The sequence below is a fragment of the Macaca fascicularis genome, chromosome 20 (genome assembly GCF_037993035.2).
Source record: "Macaca fascicularis isolate 582-1 chromosome 20, T2T-MFA8v1.1".
Lineage (NCBI taxonomy): Eukaryota > Metazoa > Chordata > Mammalia > Primates > Cercopithecidae > Macaca > Macaca fascicularis.
This window is the reverse complement of record NC_088394.1, coordinates 84854745-84874782: the sequence shown is the minus strand read 5'-3', so window position 1 is coordinate 84874782 and position 20038 is coordinate 84854745. Positions and strand designations below refer to the sequence as shown.

Below are 20038 nucleotides of genomic sequence, written 5' to 3'. Positions count from 1 at the left end.
TCGACCTGGCACCTGGCCCCATGAGTTCAGCAGAGCAGGTGACACGGTCCCATTTCACGGATGCTGTCCACATTGAACTTAGAGCTTCAGGCAGACGAGTGCCCTGCCCTTCCAGCCCAGCAGGTGCAGGCCTGAATCATTCAGTATCACTCACGTCTCCTAGGCTGTCCTGGGAGGGCAGACAGACCTGGGAATCAAGGACCTTGTCTTATCTCTGCCTGTTTTCTACTGAAAATCATCGGAGGGAAATGGACTCGTCCTCCTTGGAACCTTATTTATTTATTTATTATTTTAATTTATTATTATTATTTTTTGGACAATTTGGCTCTGTCGCCCAGGCTGGAGTGCAGTGGTGCGGTCTTGGCTCACTGCAGCCTCCATCTCCCGTGTTCAAGTGATTCTCAGGCCTCAGCCTCCCGCCAAATAGCTGGGATTACAGACGCCCGTCACCGCACCTGGCTAATTTTTGTATTTTTAGTAGAGATGGAGTTTCACCACGTTGGCTAGGCTGGTCTCGATCTCCTGACCTTGGGTGATCTGCCCACCTCGGCCTCCCAAAGTGCTGGGATGACAGGTTTAATGATCTTGTTAAACAATGAGCCACGTTTCCTCCAGTGATCCCAGACACCATCTCTGCCCTGCTCCCATTTTCTCTCCATCACCTTTCCCAGCAGCTGGGAGGAAGGAGGAGGAAAAGGAGGGTTCTCCTGGGACCCTCCCTCTCCTGCACCTGGATTCCTTCTCAGGCAATCACAGCATCACATTTATTTCTAGAACATTCTCTACTGCGCATGGGTTTTACAGGTGGTATGACCCATGCCACCTCCTGCCTGTGCCAGCACCTCTGTCCAAGACCTGCAGGCTCTGTAAGCGCTGGGTGCTGCCCCAGTGCCCGGGCCTCCTCGCAGACCCTGAACACCTACATGCCTCCAGCCCCAGGTGTGCCCACAAGTTCTCTCCGTCCTTGGCTGTGCACAGGTGTTCTCTCTGCGTCTCCTGGGAGCCCATCGTCATCACCAGGACTACTTCAACTCTCTTCTGCAAGGAGGCCCCTCTGCTCCCCGACAGCGTCATGCCCCGTCCCCACCGCCCGTCCATGGCCGCAGCAGCTGCTCGTGTGACTGTCCGTGTAGCGTGTATCAGACCAGGACACGGCGGGCCCAGGCCAGGCCTGAACCTCTGGCACATGCGGCGTGCCTGCCAGTAAGGGCGTCGGCACATGACTCAGCCCGTCAATCAACAGGGGCGTTGTCCGTCCAGCTGCTGGGACCTTGGCATCGCGAGGACGGGGCTTTCTCTCTGTTCCCCTCCGAATCCTGGCCCTGGGTTGGGGTGGCACAGCCCAGGCATGCAGCACTCATCTGTTGGGTGAATGAGCAGCTGACAGGGCTGCCAGGGGTCGGGGCACAGAGGAATCAGCCCTCTGGGAACTCAGGCCTGCTCCATGGAGGCAACGGGAAAAGGGAGGCCAAGGCGGTACAGGGTCCCACTCTGACCATCCCCTGAGGGAGCCAGGTCTGCAGCATGAGAGAGGCCTGCAGAGGACCCACAGCCTGCAGTGGGAAGAGCAGAGCCGGCGCAGACCTGGGCCATGAGCAAGTTCATCTCCTTCCGAAGGCCACACCCAGGCCCCCAGCCCCCGGCCCTGGGGGAGCGAGTTTGTCTCCCTCCAAAGGTAGTGCTGGGCTGCTGGGTGGCGACTGTGCTTCTCCACCTGCCCCCACCCAGGCCTCAGTCTCCCCATCTGAGAATGGGGAGGACGCCTCTCCACCAGCCGGCTTCTGCTCCAGACGACACGTGGGTGATGTCCGGGGACGTGGGGCACTCACGAGCTCTGCACCAGGACCTGGCATTACTCTGACGCCCCCGCCCCACATAAAACTTCTCCTTTCCTTCTTGGAGGAGTTCCCCATTCGAAGTGACCACATCAACCTCAACTTCTCCCCGGGAGCTTTGGGCTATTTTAGGCCTCTTCGCCCACAGCGTGCATCCAGGGCCCTTTCCTCTCAGGATAGGCTTGTGCCATCTGAGGCTCTGACAGCCTGACCAGGCTTCCTATGGCTTCGTGGGCATGCACGGCCTTGACACCCATCCTGCTAGTGCCCGGTGCGCCGACAAAGTTCCGTGGCCTCTCTGTGAGCGAGGGAGTGCGAGCGACTCACAGGAGCTTTGGTTCCAGGTCTACTGTGACTTTCAAGCAGCCTTGTTGAGGTTTAACCCACACATCTTACTACTCACCCATCTCAAGTACACAAGTCAGTGGCATTTAACAGAGTCACAGGGGTGTGCAACCATCACTGCTAACAAGTTTTAGAGCATTTTCCCCCAAAAGAAATCCCATGCCTGTGGGCAGTCAGGCCCGTTTCCTCCCTCAGCCCTGCCCACCACTCATCTGCTTCCTGCGTCTGTGGATTTGTCTTTTCCGGCGTTGTGTGTAAGTGGGATCCTGTGTCCAGCTCTTCCACTCACCCGTGTTTTCTGGGTCCATCCCGCTAGAGGGTGTGTCGGACCTGCCTTTCTTCTTATGTCTGAATAGTATTCCACTGCGTGCATCTGCTTTTGAGTTTATCTGTGCTCGGCTGACAGTCTGTTGAGAACCTTGTCTCATCACAGCTGTGTGTCTCAGGTGAGCCACCGACCTTCTCTGGGCCTCCTAGATGTACAGTGAGGACAGGTGTGGAGGTCAGCAGGGTGACGTGCCTGGGGGTGGAGGGACTGGCTGTCACCTCCGTTTCACCCTCCCCGGGCTGAGGGGTGCCGTGGTCTCTGAGCAAGCTCCGACCCCGTTTGTGCTGTGTGAGCAGCACTGTTGTCCCGGGTCAGGTGGGAGCCCCCCAGAGAGAGCTCTGCCATGTCTACTGCTAGCCCTGAAAGACAGTGGCATCCGTCCTGGGCGCCCTGGTGTGGGGTGCGGGTGTCCTGAGGGCAGGGAAAGGCAGCACTTCTGACCGGGAACCTCTGGGGCCATCAGCTGGCTGTCCAGACTGTGAGGTTAGAGCCACCTGGAGCATTTGGTGAGAGGGAAGATTCTGGAGAGTGGGTCGATGGGGGAGGAGCCAGCAACCAGTCCCGCGCGACGGTGATTCTGCTGGGCAGCTGCCCGTGGGCACAGCCTCTGGAGCCTGAAGCCCAAGGGCGGCTTTGTTCGGGGGGAGAGCGGGACGAAGACGTAGAGGGCCCCGACTTCAGGCTGCTGCAGTCTCTGGGTGAGCCACTCCGTCTGTGGTTCAGCCTCTGCATTTAAGAGGCCCTGGCAAAGTACGGTGTGGACAAGAGGGTGCCGGGCAGCCAAGAACCCTGGGGGCCGGGCTCGGTGCAGCTGCTGCAGGCCCTTGTGACGCTACCTGGAGCAGGCATGGAGGGAGGGCAGGGTCACGCAGTCCAGTTCAAAACTCAGTCAGGGAGGCAGCCGAGGAGCAGACGCCAGTCCCCCCGCCGTCCCCCCGCCGGCCACGCCTGGAACGCCTTTCTCCCAGGGCACCACCAGCAGGTCCTCCAGGAACAGACACCAGGCCAGGTGGGGCAGCTGCAGGTTGGGGTGATGGAGACAGAGCCTGTGGGTCCCAGCCTCGCCTCCCTCTGCCATGGGATTGTGTGACTCCAGACAAATGCCTTCTGGGCCTCCATGTCCCCTCCTGGGAAGCCCCAACCCATGGAACTGAAATGGGCCATGCCTGTGAGGCCTGTAGAAGCTCTGCATTCCTCCACCCTCCACCCTCCAGGAGCTGCTGGGCTCTGAGTCTGGGGGAGCAGGGTCGTCCCTGGGCTCAGTCAAAGAGCAGAGAACCCTGAGAGCCCCGGGGACAAGCAGGCGGACACGCTGTGTCCCGGGGACCCGGTGGGTGGGTGAAGGTCTCCCGCCCACCCTGGGACAGGCCGTGAGCTCCGTGTGCATGGGATTCTCCCGTGAAGCGGGTCTTCGCCCTCCGTCACACGTGTGGTAAACAGGGCTCCGACCCAGGTTTCCTGGCCATTCCGTCTGGAAGCTCTACACGGCCTCTGGGGCTGGGGCCAGGCAGCCGCCCTCCAGGGCTCTCCTACAGACAGCTAACTCCAGGCTCTCTTTCCCAAAGCCTCAGGGAGCAGGAACTCAGTAGGCCTGGGGGTTAGGAGCCCTGGGCGGGGCCAGGAGCCTTGGACAGGGCTGTCGCGGCAGGGGGCTGTCAGAGTAGATGGGTGGCCGGCCTATCATGGTGGACAGGGTGCCTTTGTGGTCAGGGGACTTTCCATAGCAGCTGGGGTACCATCGTGGTGGCTGGGGGCGCCCACTGTGGCCAGGGGGCTGTCTTGGTCAGTGGTGGGATTTGAAGTCTTCAGAGGAGGAATGGGAGCTCCTGGGCAGCTCTCTGACTGGCAGCTGTAGAGGGGCCATGACCACACCCAGGCATGGCCACGGTACATTCACGCCTGAGTCCAGAAGCACCAGGACTCCAGAGGAAAGGGCCTCCGGCTCGGTGGCCATTGTCCTGACATGGTGTCAGCTGTAATCGCCCAGGGCAGGAGCAGAGCCCACATGCTCTGTGGACATCTCTGTTGCTCACAACACAGGTGACAAGGCCCACGGCAGCCACAAAGTCATCTGAAGTGGAGCCATCCCCCTTAAGAGAAACCCAGAAAACACATATGATGAAGATTCAGGGGATGCAGTCGCAGCAAAATAAACCCAAATGTGTATTTTCCCGGGAGTAAACTGTGCCTTCAAAAGACAGGCATAAGGGTCTCAGGGTGCCAAATACAGCAAAAGGCGCTTTGGCATCCAAGCCACACACAGCCTGGGAGCAGACACCTCGCCTCGCCATCGTCCCGGCCACCCCTGCTGGCGCTATCCCGAGCCGGAAGCCCCCACGTCCCGTACATTCCGATCCTCCCAGATCCCTGATACCCGCTGCTCGACCCCAATCTCCTAGACTCAGGGTCCCGAGAGTGGGCGGGAGCTGCGGGGACCTTTTGGATGGCTTCACCGGGAGCTGTGGGGACTATTTTGAGGACTCTGCCAGCCTCTGGCCACAGCGTTTCTAGGACAGGGCCCCGGGTGGACGTGGGGAGCCTGGCCGGCTCTCCCCACACTCACTCCTTCCTTCCCTCTTCCATCAACCCTCACCACTCACCACTGGCTGTCAGCCCCGCAGGGCCTGTGAGAAAGGGATGCAAAGGCAGAAATAAGAGTCCCTCGGCCTTTCCACCGGGAGCAGGTCTGGCTGAGTGTGACAAGCCCAGCCGAGGGACAGAGGCGATGGCTCCGCCCAGGCACGGCGCTCCTTGTTCCTCCTCCTCTGTCATTGCTGGGGACAGCGAGACTGGGGGCCGATCTATTGGGCAGATGGAGACCAGGTTGCGTTTTTTGTCGTGGGTGAGGATGGTCACTCATTAGATCATCTGCTCATTCAGCAGCAAACCCGATGACACCGCTCGACACAGGCCCTGTGTGGGGTCCTGGACATTCCGTCCCCAGGGTGCCGGGGCGGGGGCAGGAAGCCTCGGGCTGTGGCTCCAGGGGGTCCGCCAAATACTTGTTCAAGGAGAACACAGAGACCTGTGAACAATTGTGAAGGGGCTATCCTGGGGGGACGGTAGGCGTCTGTCCCGGACTCAGGAAGGGCAGATCAGGGAATTCCTGCCTCCCAGCAGGAATGGCCACTCAGCGGGACCTGAGGCTGAGAGGAGTCTGTGGGCAGAAGGTTCCGGGCAGATGGGCGGCGTGTGCCTGTGAGGCCGGAGCTCAGAGAGGCGGTGGGGGTGAGCAGCAGCATCCCATGCGCGGGAGCTGAGACTCTCTCTCGGGCAGGGAGTGGCACAGCCGGATTTGTCTTGCTGAAAGCCGTCTCAGTGCCCCGCAGGAAAAGGATTGGAGGGAGGCAGCTCCCTCACCCCGTGGCCTGGCAGAGCCTCCCTGGGTGCCCTCGCTCCAGTGATGATAGACGGCTTTGTCAGTGCCGGGGATGCGTGCGGTTTGGAGACTGTCCACCCTGGGGCCTGGCCAGGTCTCTGGCTGATAAAAATGAGTTGCTCTGCCTTTGCACAGCAGCAGGCCTGTTCCCATCACTCAGGCTCTCAGCACTCAGGTGCCCAGAGCAGCTTCCGGCTTAGATCTCACAGCCTCCTGGGGCTGCTGGGGCTGGGGAGACCCAAACCCACCTCTGCCAAGGGTCTGTGCCAGAATGCTGCAGCCGCAAGTGACAGAAACCCAGCTCGAAGGCATCAGGGAGACCTGGGACTGTGCTGGCTCAAGCACCCAACTACAGGAAGGGCAGGGGCACCGGCTTCAGGCCCCACAGACCCAACCATTAGCACGCCCTCGGCCGCTCTGCCCACCCTCTCTTCCCAGCAGCCGTCCAGGCCACTCTGGGCTTGCCTCCCACGCAGACCAAAGAAGTTCTTCCTCTCCTGTTCCAGTTCAAAAACTCCCAGGGGAAGGATTGTGACTGGCCACGTGTGGTCACCTGCCCTCCTCCTGGACCAATCGCTGGGGCCGCGGCTGCCTGCGTGACTGTCCTCTGAGCTCTGAGCCCTGTGCCCACCCTGGGGCCATGGCAGCAGGTCTGACCCGAGCTGGGGCTGAGAAGCCACAGACCCAAGGGGAGGGAATGGCAACAAACCCAGCAGCCACGCCGATTTTGTACTGCAGGTGCAATTTTAAAACTGATTTTTTAATTGAAAAAAGCAAAGATAAAACAAAAATACTTACAGAAAAATTCAAACATATAGGTAACAGAAAAGAAGGTGAAAATAAAATAAAATGCGGATAATGATACCTCTTGAAGAACTGTGTGATGAGGAAATGAGAACAAACAGTCACTCAACAAACAAAGGGAGGGATGGAGACCCGGAAGACAGGTGCTAAAACTCCTGACCCTCTGTGCCGGTGCCGGTCCAGGCGAGGAGTGAACGGACCAATGTAGTTCCTGCCCTGGAGAACAGGGGAATGCAGAACAAGCGCAAACAGATCCAGAAAAAGAGACGGGAAGAGAGACGGGAGAGGAGGAGAGGGGGCCAGGCATGAGGAAGAGAAGCAGGGAAGCCGTGTGACTTCAACAGTGGCGGGGGCTATCGTTCCTTTGTTTTCTTTTTATTTTTTTAGACAGAGTCTCGCTCTGTCACCCAGGCTGGAGTGCAGTAGTGCAATCTCGGCTCACTGCAACCTCTGCCTCCCGGGTTCAAGCGATTCTCCTGCCTCAGCCTCCAGAGTAGCTGGGATTACAGGCACGCGCCACCACGCCCGGCTAATTTTTGTATTTTAGTAGAGATGGGGTTTCGCCATGTTGGCCAGGCTGGCCTTGAACTCCTGACCTTAAGTGATCCGCCTGCCTCAGCCTCCCAAAGTGCTAGGATTACAGACGTGAGCCACCGTGCCTGGCAACTTTTGTTTTCTTCTTGTGGGATTTGCCTTCTCATGAACTTCGTTGAGCGTTATTTTGAGTGCTTGTACTGTTCTTCTCTCTAGCAATGTTTGTGTGCTGGGGCCACTGTCGTTTGTCCCCACACCCACTCCCAGCCCATCTTTTTTTTTTTTTTTTTTTTTGAGATGGAGTCTCGCTCTGTCACCCAGGCTGGAGTGCAGGTGACTTGATCTCAGCTCACTGGAACCTCTGCCCCCTGGGTTCAAGCAATTCTCCTGCTTCAGCCTCCCGAATAGCTGGGACTACAGGCGCACACCATCACACCTGGCTAATTTTTGTATTTTGGTAGAGATAGGGTTTCGCCATGTTGGCCAGGCTGGTTTTGAACTGCTGACCTCCAGTGATCCGCCCGCCTCGGCCTCCCAAAGTGCTGGGATTACAGACGTGAGCCACCACGCCCGGCTCCCAGCCTGTCTCTCATCAGGGTGGCCTGTCTCTTTCGGGACATGGAAGTTGCTCGTGCCTACATGGCCAAACCTCTCCAGCTTCTTAAAATTTTGTCAGAGTTTCTCGGCTGCCTTAATTTTAAACTAGTATTATACAAATGCTCGTTTCTTTCTCTTAATCCTTTCACTGTTTTAGTTTTTCATATTTTATTCTTTAACCCAAGTGGAGTTTATTTTTCCAAGTAAAGTAAGGAGTATATAATGTATTTTTCCCACATGGGGCAGTTGTCCTGACCCCATTTACTGGGGAGTTCGTCCTTCTCCAGGGATTTTAAACACCACCTCAATCCCATCCAATTCCCTTTTACACACGTGCACCGGCTGGTTTTCCCACGGGACGCTTCCGATTTCCAGCTGTTTGTGCCTGGCCTGGTTCTCGTGTGAAGTTCAACAAAGACAAGAGAGAACTCTGAACTTGTCTTTGGGCCACATTGCAAATGCCTAGGACAGCCAGCACTTAGCACCATTTTACAGGAAAAACTGAGGTTTGGCAAAGCGTCCGTAACTTACCTTCCATTGGATATGGAGAGTGAAGGAAAAAAGAAATGAGTAAGTAAATGAAGCCACTTTACAATTAGGAAAGCTCATTCTGCAAAAGCAGCGATGCCGATGTTAGCCAGGGGCGAGAGCCAAGAGGCACTCTCTGAGGCAAGGAACCTTCCTGGCCGGATCCCGGACTCCCTCAGCTTTAGGGTTCTTCCCTGCCTCCCGGGAGGGTCTCCTTGACCTCGTGGGCAACGTAAAGCCGGGTTATCCAGTGCCCACACCACATGGCCAAGGCTGATGGCCAAGGCTGATGGCCAAGGCAGAATCTGCTTGGGCCAGTGTGGGTCCTTTTCCAGCTACCCCTGCACAGTCACCCTCTCCCAGTTCCCCAAGAAAGGCCAATATCTCCCTGCCTGGGGCCAGCCTGGTGCCCCCAGCTCCCCACTCGCCCTGAACGTGTCTCTGCTGCAACCTGCTGGTTTCTGGTCTTTGCATGAAACAGAACTGAGGGGGGACAGAACCGATTTGTCAGCTGACAGCTATTCAAAACGACTTTGACCACTCCCCACGTGGCTTGTGGCATCTGACTCTCAGAAGGAGGTCACAGCGAGATTGTTAGGACACAGCTCCCGTTCCGATCGAGTTATTTATGGGACTGAAGCTTCTCTGGCTTTCACATTAAACACCCACCACGGGAATGGAATTAATGTCAAACCCTGCCTTTCTCTGGCAGTATTATTCATGCACGAACACACAAACTGCTACCAAAAAGTGCCCCTCCCTCCTTTTAGGAACTGCCTTCCAACAAAAATTTACTTTCTATCTTTATTTTTATTTTCGAGACAGGGTCTCGCTCCATCACCCAGGCTGGAGTGCAGTAGCGTGATCACAGCTCCCTGAAGCCTCAACCTCTGGGGCTCGAGCAATTCCCTGCCTCAGCCTCCTGAGTAGCTGGGACTACAGGTGCACGCACCGCCACACCTGGCTAACTTTTTAGTTATTTGTAGAGAGGAGGTCTTGCTATGTTGCCCAGGCTAGTCTTGAACTCCTGGGCTCAAGCAATCCTACTTCCTTGGCCTCCCAAAACACTGGGATTACAGGTGTGAGCCACCAAGCCCAGCCTACTTTGCATCCTTATTAGTTCTCAAAATGTATAATACATTCACATTCTTTGTATCGGTTATATACTACCAATAATTATCATGATAATCCAGCCCAGGAAATACATGTTAACGCAGGAAAATGCTTAAATCTTGACATTCCAATTATGTACATAGTTTTGTATGACAGGGGAATCAGAAGACTTTCAAACATGAAAATATATTAGGATAAAATCGGCTGGGTGGAATGGAGGGAGGCATTAAGGGAGAGAGGGGTGGTGTAGAGATTCAGACGCTGAAGAGGAGTCGATTTGTGTCTGTCTTTTAAACGGCTCATGAAATGTTATTGATACCCTCATTTTTGTCTGCTGAATTTTTTAAGTTAATAGATTTTATTTTTTAGCGTGATTCTGGGTTTATAGGACAACTGGGCGGAAAGCACCCAGTTCTCATTACTCTTTCGGGCTCGTTCCCTGGGGGGCCCGGGGGAGGGTCTCTGCGTTGCACCTGGCACTGATGTGATACCTTTGTTACAACCAATGAACCAACACTGACAAATCCACAGTTTACACTGGGCTTCTCTCTTGGTGTTACATTCTGTGTGTCTAGACAGCATATGACTTGTGTCTACCATTAGAGTGTCATACAGAACAGTGTCACTGCCCTAAAAATCCTCCGTGCAGTCTGGGCAACACAGCAAAACCCTGTCTCTACAAAAAAATAAATAAAATTAGCTTGGACTGAGACGGGAGGATCGCTTGAGCCTGGGAGGTCAAAGGATGCAGTGAGCTGTGATCACACTACTGCACTCCAGCCTGGGCGACAGAGTGAAACCCTGTCTAAAAACAAACAAATAAACAAACAAAAACTCAGCTGGACGCATTGGCTCATGTCTGTAATCCCAGCACTTCGGGAGGCTCAGGTGGGCGGATCATGAGGTCAGGAGTTCGAGACCAATCTGGCCAACTCGGTGAAACCCCATCTCTACTAAAAATACAAAAATTAGCCAGGTGTGGTGGCGGGTGCCTGTAATCCCAGCTACTCAGGAGGCTGAGGCAGGAGAATCACTTGAACCCAGGAGGCAGAGGTTGCAGTGAGCCGAGATCGTGCCACTGCACTCCAGCCTGGGCGACAGAGCAACACTCCGTCTCAACAAACAAACAAACCCCTGTGCTTTCCCTACTCAACCTTCCCTATTCTATAGCCGCCTGAAAACCACGGATCTTTTTACTATTTCCATTATTTTACATTTTCCTGAATGCTGTTGAGTTGGAATCACACAGTACGTAGCCTTTTCGGACTGACTTCTTAGCAAAATTCATTTTTTTTTTTTCTTTTTGAGATGGAGTCTTGCTCTGTCGCCCAGGATGGAGTACAGTGGCGCAATCTCGGCTCACTGCCACTGCAACCTCTGCCTCCTGGGTTCAAGTGATTTTCTTTTTTTTTTTTTTTTTTTTTTTTTTTTTTTTTTTTGAGACGGAGTCTCGCGCTGTCACCCAGGCTGGAGTGCAGTGGCCGGATCTCAGCTCACTGCAAGCTCCGCCTCCCGGGTTCACGCCATTCTCCTGCCTCCGCCTCCTGAGTAGCTGGGACTACAGGCGTCCGCCACCTCGGCCGGCTAGTTTTTTGTATTTTTTTTAGTAGAGACGGGGTTTCACCGTGTTAACCAGGATGGTCTCGATCTCCTGACCTCGTGATCCGCCCGTCTCGGCCTCCCAAAGTGCTGGGATTACAGGCTTGAGCCACCGCGCCCGGCCGGTTCAAGTGATTTTATTGTCTCAGCCTCCCAAGTAGCTGGGATTACAGGTGCTGCCACCATGCCCAGCTAAGTTTTGTATTTTTAGTAGAGATGGGGTTTTGCCATGTTGGCCAGGCTGGTCTCGAACTCCTGACCTCAGGTGATTCACCCCTGAACTCCTGACCTCAGGTCATTCACCTCCCTTGGCCTCCCAAAGTGCTGGGATTACAGGTGTGAGCCACCACACCCGGTCATCAGTGTTCACTTTCCATAGCTTGACAGCTCACTACTTTTTGTCATGGATAATATTCTATTGTCTGCGTATGCCACAGTATTTTATCTCTTCACCTATTGAAGGCTGTCTCAGTGGCTTCTAAGTTTTGGCAAATACGAATGAAACTTCTATAAACACTGATATGCAGGATTTTGTGGGGACATAAGTTTTTAACTCATTTGGGTAAATACCAAGAAACGCGAATGCTGGGTCGCATGGTAAGAGTGTGTAGTTTCATAAGAAACGGTCAAACTGTCTTCCAAAGGGCTGTACCATTGTGCATTCCCGTCGGCAATGAATGACAGTTCCCGTTGCTCCACATCCTCATCCTCACCGGCATCTGGGGTTGTCGGTGTGTTGAGTTTTAGTTATTCTAATAGGCGAGTCGTGGCCTCTTGTGGCTTTGCTGACACACTCCCTAGTGGCAAGGCCGCTGGGCATCATTTCATATGCTTATTTGCCAGATCTTCTTCTCTGATGTCTATTCAGATCTTTTGCTCATTTTTAATTGGGCTGTTTGTTTTCTTATGGTTGGTTTTAAGAGTTCTTTGTATATTTTAGATAATGGTCGTTTATCAGATATGTGTTGCACAAATATTTTGTCCCAGTGTCTGGCTTGTCTTTCCATTCTCTTCATAGTGTCTTTTGCCGAAGTATTAAATTTTAATGAAATCCAACTTACCAAATTTTTATTTTATACATCATACTTTTGGTGTTATATTTAAAAGCTCACTGTTTTAGGTAGGGAGCTGAGAGAAAATGCAGGTGTTTAAGAAAGTTTAGGCCGGGCGCGGTGGCTCACACCTGTAATCCCAGCACTTTGGGAGGCCGAGATGGGTGGATCACGAGGTCAGGAGATCGAGACCATCCAGGCCAACATGGTGAAACCCCGTCTCTACTAAAAATACAAAAAAAAAATTAGCCGGGCGTAGTGGCGGGCGCCTGTAGTCCCAGCTACTTGGGAGGCTGAGGCAGAAGAATGGCGAGAACTCAGGAGGCGGAGCTTGCAGTGAGCCGAGATCGCGCCACTGCACTCCAGCCTGGGCGACTGAGCGAGACTCTGTCTCAAAAAAAAAAAAAAAAAGAAAGTTTATTCAGACATTTTTGATGAACAACAGTGGCTATCAAATTGCTATGGTATCTAGAATCCATTAGCCACCCAGTGATTTTAAAATATCTATACCTATAGCACATCAGACTTTCTATTCTTGGCAGCTATCTAAACTTTTGTTGCAGATTTTTAGTTATAACAGAAAATGTTTGAGGGAGTCTACAGCGCTCAGAACTATTTTCTGAAGGTCAGCAACGGTGATGGCCTGGCCTCCCCCGGACCATGCTGGCCTGGCAGGACCCCAGCTCTGCCAAAGAACAGCCTGTGACCTGCGATTACCCAAGCTTTCTGGGTCCCGGTGTTCTCCTCCAGCAAATAAGGCTGGTGGCAGGACCTACCTCCCAGGGCCACGGAGGGTACATGAGAGGGCCTAGCGCCTGCCCCTTGGCCAGGGCCCCTCAGACAGCGAGTCTTACCTGGTGTCAGAAGGGGCCATGACTGCGGGGAAGTGACATACCGCAGGGATGCCTGTGGCAAGTATTTATAAACTGCGTCTTTATCCAAATCTTGAGCTGGGCACTGTTGAGCGGTTGAGAGGGACATCAGATGTGGGTGCTGCCCTTTGGGGAGGGGGATCAGGATGGCCAGAAGTGCAGTTGGCAGGACAGAAGGTTGGGGTTTTTTTCTGAGAGCAGCAGGGTGGGGCCTCAGAGGCGCACCCAGCACAGGTCAGCAAAGCTGGGGCTGCCCCGCTGTGCGCCGCGGGCCCTAGAGCCAGGCATGGTCTTCCCGGAGTTTCCATGGGTGTGTGATTGGGGTACTAGATGGTGGTGGGGAGTCAACTTTACTCGGAAAGGCTGTCATGCCATGAGGAGGGGAAGCGGTTTCTTTTTTTTTTTTTTTGAGACGGAGTCTCACTCTGCTGCCCAGGCTGGAGTGCAGTGGCCGGATCTCAGCTCACTGCAAGCTCCGCCTTCTGGGTTTACGCCATTCTCCTGCTTCAGCCTCCTGAGTAGCTGGGACTACAGGTACCCGCCACGTCGCCCAGCTAGTTTTTTATTTCTTTTTTTAGTAGAGACGGGGTTTCACCGTGTTAGCCAGGATGGTCTCGATCTCCTGACCTCGTGATCCGCCCGTCTGGGCCTCCCAAAGTGCTGGGATTATAGGCTTGAGCCACTGCGCCCGGCCGAAGCGGTTTCTTTTAAGTGAAGTGAGCTCTTGCCTCTATAGACAGTGACAGACTGGGGCTCCGTGGGAGCACCCTCGAGTTCCCTCCTCCAGTGCTCTGCCTCCTCCCGAACCCTGAGTGTGGCCCTCTAAGGTCCTGTTCACCCGTGGTCTACCTCCCGCACAGGTGACGCTGGCCTTGTCGGACAGACTGCAGACATCTTTCACACAGGGCTGGGAGTCTCCTCCTTCAATGTCCCCTCGAAATGCCCAGGAGCTGTGACTTGGCCGCATCCAGGGCAAGAAACCAGTCCTGGGATAAGGCAGCAGGAGGTCCGTGTGGCTGAGAGGCTCAGCCTCTCCACCTGTAAAATGGGTGTTCCGGAAGCATCCGTGCAGCACAGGGGGAAATGCAGAGACGGTGCCCAGCTCTGTGCCGGCTACTGCCAAGAGCATCTGACCACCCTGTGACCGCTGGGCTAGGCATCGGGCAGGCCCACTCACAGCACAGAAGGAAGCCCTCCTGCCTGTGACATCCCTCTCTTCTCTACCACGCCACCGCGGCTCTCCTGAGTGGGGAGCAGGGGCTGTGGTGGGGCGGGAGCAGCACCTGGGTTGTGGTGTCTGATGGCTGCAGTGGTATCTTCGGTGCCTTCAGATCTGTCACTCCTCAAATGGTTGTGAGCACCCTGTGTAAGTCACAGACACCTCAACTGGTCACTTAACACCCAAAGCCTGCAGTCCAGAGAACTGAGACCACAGACGTGCTGCTGGTGCTGGGTGAGGGTTTCCGGCCCAGGTCCAGGCCGGCTTCTGCTCCCAGGCCCTGTGGGAAGCTGGAGCTGCTGCAGGCATTGTTGAGCTCCCAGCCCCACTGACTTCTGGGTGGTTCGCTGCTGAATTCTCCCACATGCCCCCACTGCCACGTTTATGTTGCTTTGTAACATCTCTGAAACCTGGGGGCGTTTTAGGATTAGTATGGGCAGCATGTTTTCCTTTCTTTTTTTTTTTTTTTGAGACGGAGTCTTGCTCTGTTGCCCAGGCTGGACTGCAGTGGCCGGATCTCAGCTCACTGCAAGCTCCGCCTCCCGGGTTTATGCCATTCTCCTGCCTCAGCCTCCCGAGCAGCTGGGACTACAGGCGCCCGCCACCTCGCCCAGCTAGATTTTTGTATTTTTTAGTAGAGACGGGGTTTCACCGTGTTAGCCAGGATGGTCTCGATCTCCTGACCTCGTGATCCGCCCGTCTCGGCCTCCCAAAGTGCTGGGATTACAGGCTTGAGCCACCGCGCCCGGCCTTTCCTTTCTTAGTGGCACATAAAATAATTGTGCATCTTAAAATCCACTGTGCCTCAGAGTCCATGAAGCCAGGGAGCCAGGATGGATAAATTTCTAGCATAAAATCAGTAACCTCAGGCAACACACCCAATGCATGAGGACTTACACTGTTCTGTGGGGTGGGCTCAGGACCTCGCCGCCCTCCACAAGGGCTGGGCTGAGCCACATGGGCAAGCACCATGTTAGAGCACAGTCTGAAAAGCAGGAGAATGTAGGTGCCCGGTGTTTGTGTCACAATTTTCACGGAGTCTGGCGGGCTTCAGACAGCACTCCCCACAGTGAGGAGCTGGAGGAACTGGCTGGGCCACACTGTGGTTAGTGACCCAGCTGACCAGACCACTACCCAAGGGCTTCAGGAGGCGGGGGTGCTGTCCTCCCCTTCACAGAGGCCCCGTTCTGGGTTTCTGTCTCCTTCCTCTGCCAGCTCAGGTGGGTAGAGCCAAGTCCACGAGAGGGACGAGGGGTGGGGGAAAAAGGCCCGCGGCACAAAGCTGGAACGGGCCATGTTTCGCACGTTGCTGTACTTTTATACTAGGGGACTGGGGACTTCGGACCTTCACATGCAAAATTTATGCGAAATGAGAGGCAAACCAAGGCTCTGCTGCTCTGAAGTTCTGGCTTCTTCTGTCTCCTAATGGTGACCTCTGGGCCCCACCCCCCGCTTGTATCTAAGAAATAAGAGCACGTGTGAGTTAGGGCAGGAAACAGGGAAAAGGCGCCAATTTTAGTAAAATGTACTAAGCGGGCAAATGCACCAGATACGCGCCACAAAGTACTTTAGGGAAAAGCAAAGTGGTCGGGCGAGGGGGCCCGCCGGCAAAGTGCGGAGAGGCCAGGGCAGCGGCTCGGGCCGTTTCTGCAGGTGGACATGAAACGCACAATATGCAAACGAATGCAAAGCGTATGCAAATGACCTGGCCCCGGGGCCAGCGGGGGGCGAGGGCTTCACAGCGGACCCGCCCGGGAGGCTGAGCGGGGGGAGCGCGACCCCTGCCGGCCGCGCGCGGAGGTGGCCCCGGCCGGGACGGGCGCCGCGCGGGGGGCGAGCGCGGGGTGGGGGGCGAGCGCGGGGCGGGAGGCGGCGTCCGGAGGAGAGACTTTCCCCTCCAGCTCCCCCCTCAACCCTCACCCCCACCCCCACCGCCCCCCCCACCGACCCCCGTTCAGCCTCCCGCGCGGCCGCCAGAAGCCGCGGCTCTAAAGCTGCGAGACCCGCGGCCACCGACTGCTGCGAGGTGGGTGTGTGCGGCCTGCGGAGGGGGAGAGGGTGGGCGCAGGCGGGGGCCGCCCCCCAGAGCCGCGCCCCCTCCACGGCGCCCGCGCCCCGCAACCTCTCCGCGTGCCCCCGCCTGCGCCCCCCCGGGCCGCCCCCCGCAGGAGGCCGCGCGCCCCTCACCCCCCTCCCCGCGCCCCCTCCCCCTCCCCGCGCCCCCACCCCCTCCCCGCGCCCGGTGCTCCGCACAGCCCTGGCCCCCACGGCCAGTTCTTAGGGCGCGCCCCGGTGGCGGAGGCGTTGGGGGCGGCTCTCGGCAGCGGGGAGCCCCTCTCCAGGCCGGCGCCCCGGGGCGGAGCTGAGCGCGATGGGCGCCGGGCGGGAGGCAGGTGGCGCAGCGGCGGCGGCGGGGGGCAGGAGGCGGAGGCGGAGCGCGCGGGGCGGGGGCCGCGGGGCCCCGTGAGACTCTCGGGCGAGCGCGCGGCGTTGGAGCCACAGGCGCGGCGGCTGGACCCGGCGCGGGCCGCGGAGGCCGGAGACCGCCCGGCGCGGGGTGCGCGCTTTGTTCCCGCGCGGGGTGGCCGGAGCCGAGTCCCCGGCATGGCCCAGGCGGCCGCCCCGCGCGCCCCAGCCCCGCCGCGCGCCTGAGCCCGGTGCGGCGCCAGAAGACGGCGCGCAGCCGCCCCCGAGTCGCGGAGGTGGGGACCGAGCTGGAAGGAGCAGCTACTCCCGGACCGGGTCACGAGTGTGCGCCGTCCGCCGCCCCCCGGAACCCCCGGACCCCCGACCGTAAGTGCCGCGTCCGCCCCGCGCGCCGCCGCCGCTCTCCCCCGACTCCGCCCGCGGCTGCCGTTCCCGGATCTGCGCCGCAGCCGAGTGGAGCGCACGGGCCGTTTTCAAAGTTGGTGCCCACGGCAGGGTGGAGCCAGCCCGCCCAGCGCCCACCCATCCGGGCTGAGCGCAGCCCCCTGTGAGCGGAGCCTGACCTGCGGGGGCTGCGGTGAAACTTCAGGGGGAAACGACGCGCCCGGGCGCTGGAAGTCCCGCGGGCTCCCCTGGGGCCGCCCGGTTTTCCTAACAAAGGCCCCGCGGCCCGCGTGACGGGGACTCGGGAGTGGGGAGGCCGAGGGCGGCCCTGGGAGAGGCCGAGGTGCCGGCGGCCGGGCTGGGAAGGAGGGTCCAGAGCTCCCTCCAGCCCCTCCCTCTCCCGCCCGGGTCCCCGGCGCTGCCCGGCGGGCTCAGGGTGGTCCGCGCTGGGGGGCCTGGACCCTGCCTGGCGCGCCGTCTCTGGGGTCCTGACGGCCGCAGGCCTCGGCACAGCCCGGTGGCAGCGATGGCGCGCACAGCCTTTGGGAAGCGTCCATCTGTGTTGGGCAGGCCCGGAGCCAGGCTGTGGGAACAGCGGGGAGGGAGGTGTGAGCCTCTGTGGAGGGACAGATGGCTGGAAACGCAGCCCTAGACGGCTGACTTCACTTACGTGGAGCAGAAGGCGGCCAGGCTGGTGGCGGCGACTCAGAGCCGCTGGGCTCCGAACACACTGCGGGGCTGGCGCACCCCGCCCCTGCTCCCGCCCTGTGTGTGCTGGGGCCGCGGCCGGGCTGTGCCCACCCCTTCACCCTGTGGGCTGAGGCCGGCTGACTTAGGCCCATTCCAGGGCCCAGGAAGAAAAACGTTTCCTTTGAAAAGAGCACGTCGCGTGCTCCCGTGGGTGGGGGCTGGTTGGTAGCTGTCAGGCTTGTGGCTCCGGCCAGGGTGCGGCTTCTGTGCGTCCGGCCCGGGTGTGCGTTTCCTCTCCTGGACCAGGAACAGGAGGTTCCCAGGGCAGCCACCTCGGAGGACGGGTCGGCCGGGGATAAGGGGCGGGGGCCAGTTATTCGGTGCGTGGCATTGCTCAAGTTGCTGCGAGGTTGGGGAAACTTCTTGAGACTGGGACTCCACTGTGTCCCCCAGACCTGAAGGGGTGAGGGCTGGGCCTGAGCGTGTCCGACCCTCACCTGCCCCTGGCATCGCATTCCCGGCAGGGGAGGAGGCAGGAAGGCCCAGCCCACAGTTCCTGGGCACGCTCATCCGTGGAGGGCTGGCTCTGTGTGCCTCTGGGGTTGGGCTGCGTCCTTTGCCCCGGCTCCAGTCTGGGCGTTGGGAGTCAGAAACTTCCACGGGGGCCAGACAGGCGGATGCTGTGCACGCTGGAGCTGCGGGGAGGGTCCTGTTCAGTGTGCCGACAGCACCGTGCCTGGAAAAGCCATGCTGTTTGGGACTGTCCTGCTGGGCAAGTGGTCACTTCCACACTGGAAGGGAAACAGAAAGGAAGAAGCGCCCAGAGCAGGAGGAACAGATGTGGCCTCCACCCGAGATTGGGGCTCCAGGGAGGGCAGAGAGTATGGCATGAGGATCAGTCTTCCGGCAGGCTCCATCTCTCCTGGGATGTGCTGGGATCCTCTAGCGACAGGGGAGAAGGGAAGTTCACATGAGTGGTTCGTGGTGCTGGGGCCACGCTGTCGCCACCTGTGAAGCCAGGGCCGGTGAGCGGGAGGGCTTTCCCCAGACATCTCCTTCCAGAACCCTCCGGGGCTGCGCACACGCCAGCCGCCCGAGCCCCCCTGTGCTCTTCCCCTGCCGCCCTCTATCCGTGTAATTCAGTTACCACCTCCAGGAAATCTCTCTGGTTTGGCTCCACGTATTTTCATTTCTGCATGACTGGAAGAAATTAATTTTTCTCCCTACGTGAGGATCTGGAGACGCTGCGGGCAGGCCGGGTCACTAATCCCCAAGATCCCAGCCCTCAGGGCTGCACCAGGGAGGGCTAGGCCTCGCTGCTGCCACGTCTGGGGTGGTGGGGAGGGTGTGAGATGGGTGAGGCATTTTCCTGCTAGCTTCTGGAACCATCTTGGGGCTCTCTGCTGGCCTCCCCCTCCCCTGCTGCACCGTTCGCAGGTTGACTTTGGGGTTTTCTGATTCATCCTCAGCCTCCCACAGTGCCAGGGTGGAAGGATGGTGGTTGAATTAAGTGGATCTGATTTCCTTCCCAGGCAGGGAGGGAGCAGGAACAACTTCAGCGTGCCCCAGTGCTGTGTGTGCCCCGCGGGTGTTCGGACCCAGCATGGAGGGAGCAGCAGGACCTTGTTAGTAGTGCCACAGGTGAAGGCATCGGCGTCTCCGTGGGGCTGCTCTCCCGGCCGGCACTTGCTGCACTGCCTGCCTGTGGCCCGTCTCTCCTCTCAGAGGGTCACGGAATCGTTCTTACAGCCTATGACAGCGCTGGGGATTACACGCACTGTTGTGTCCCTATAACACCCACGAGGGCTGTGTAGCGTTCCCCATCTCCAGTGCCGGGAGAGGTACAGTCACTCCACAGGTCATGCAGGGAGCCAGTCTGATGGTGAACTGCATCGAGTGTCTCCAGGCCCCTGTGTCTCCAGGCCCCTGTCCAGCCCCGCCCAGCCCCTGTCTAGCCCTGCCTGGGCGTTCCTTTGCCTGTGCCGTCGGTCCCCGTCCCCAGCCTGCCAGGCCACATTCTTAGAGCACCTGAGCACCCCCAAGGGGCTGGGGGATCTGGTGGCTGAGAGCTCGGTCATGACTCGGGGTTAGCACTGTAGGTGCAAAAGCCCTCCTGGACACAGGCCCTGGGGTCCATCTGGGGTCAGGGCACAGGTGGGAGAACTTGACCTCTGCCCTGCCTGGGTCACAGAGCCCCAGAGCCAACCTCATCTCAGCTGCTCTAGTCCTGCACCTCTGGCCAGCCTCACCTCTGCCTCCCACGCTGTGTGCAGAGGAGGGGGGTCGTTGTTGCTAAAGACCCTCCGGAAGCCACTGGAACGTTGCCTGGCTG

General features: G+C 57.9%; 2 protein-coding genes across 9 annotated transcripts in view; one reads left to right on the top strand and one right to left on the bottom strand.

Annotated features, from left to right (window-relative positions):
• The window catches only part of CBFA2T3 (CBFA2/RUNX1 partner transcriptional co-repressor 3), a 101538-nt gene that overhangs the window by 18926 nt on the left and 62574 nt on the right, over window positions 1-20038 (top strand). For 4 of the 8 annotated variants that reach the window (XM_074026802.1, XM_074026799.1, XM_074026801.1 and 1 more), the window contains exon 1: window positions 16671-16998. The exons of the other annotated variants lie outside the window; for them this stretch is intronic. The gene's annotated coding sequence lies outside the window, so the exon portion shown is untranslated. Of the gene's footprint in view, window positions 1-16670; window positions 16999-20038 lie in introns of those variants that run through there. 8 annotated transcript variants of the gene reach the window in all.
• On the bottom strand, window positions 1280-19784 carry LOC123570635 (uncharacterized). Its single transcript, XM_045382956.3, has 6 exons — window positions 19735-19784; window positions 17687-17819; window positions 16998-17599; window positions 16474-16932; window positions 16154-16246; window positions 1280-7026 (listed from the first exon to the last, which is right to left on the bottom strand). Exons 1-6 carry the CDS (start codon window positions 19782-19784, stop codon window positions 6648-6650), a joined length of 1716 nt encoding a protein of 571 aa, XP_045238891.2. The 3' UTR covers window positions 1280-6647.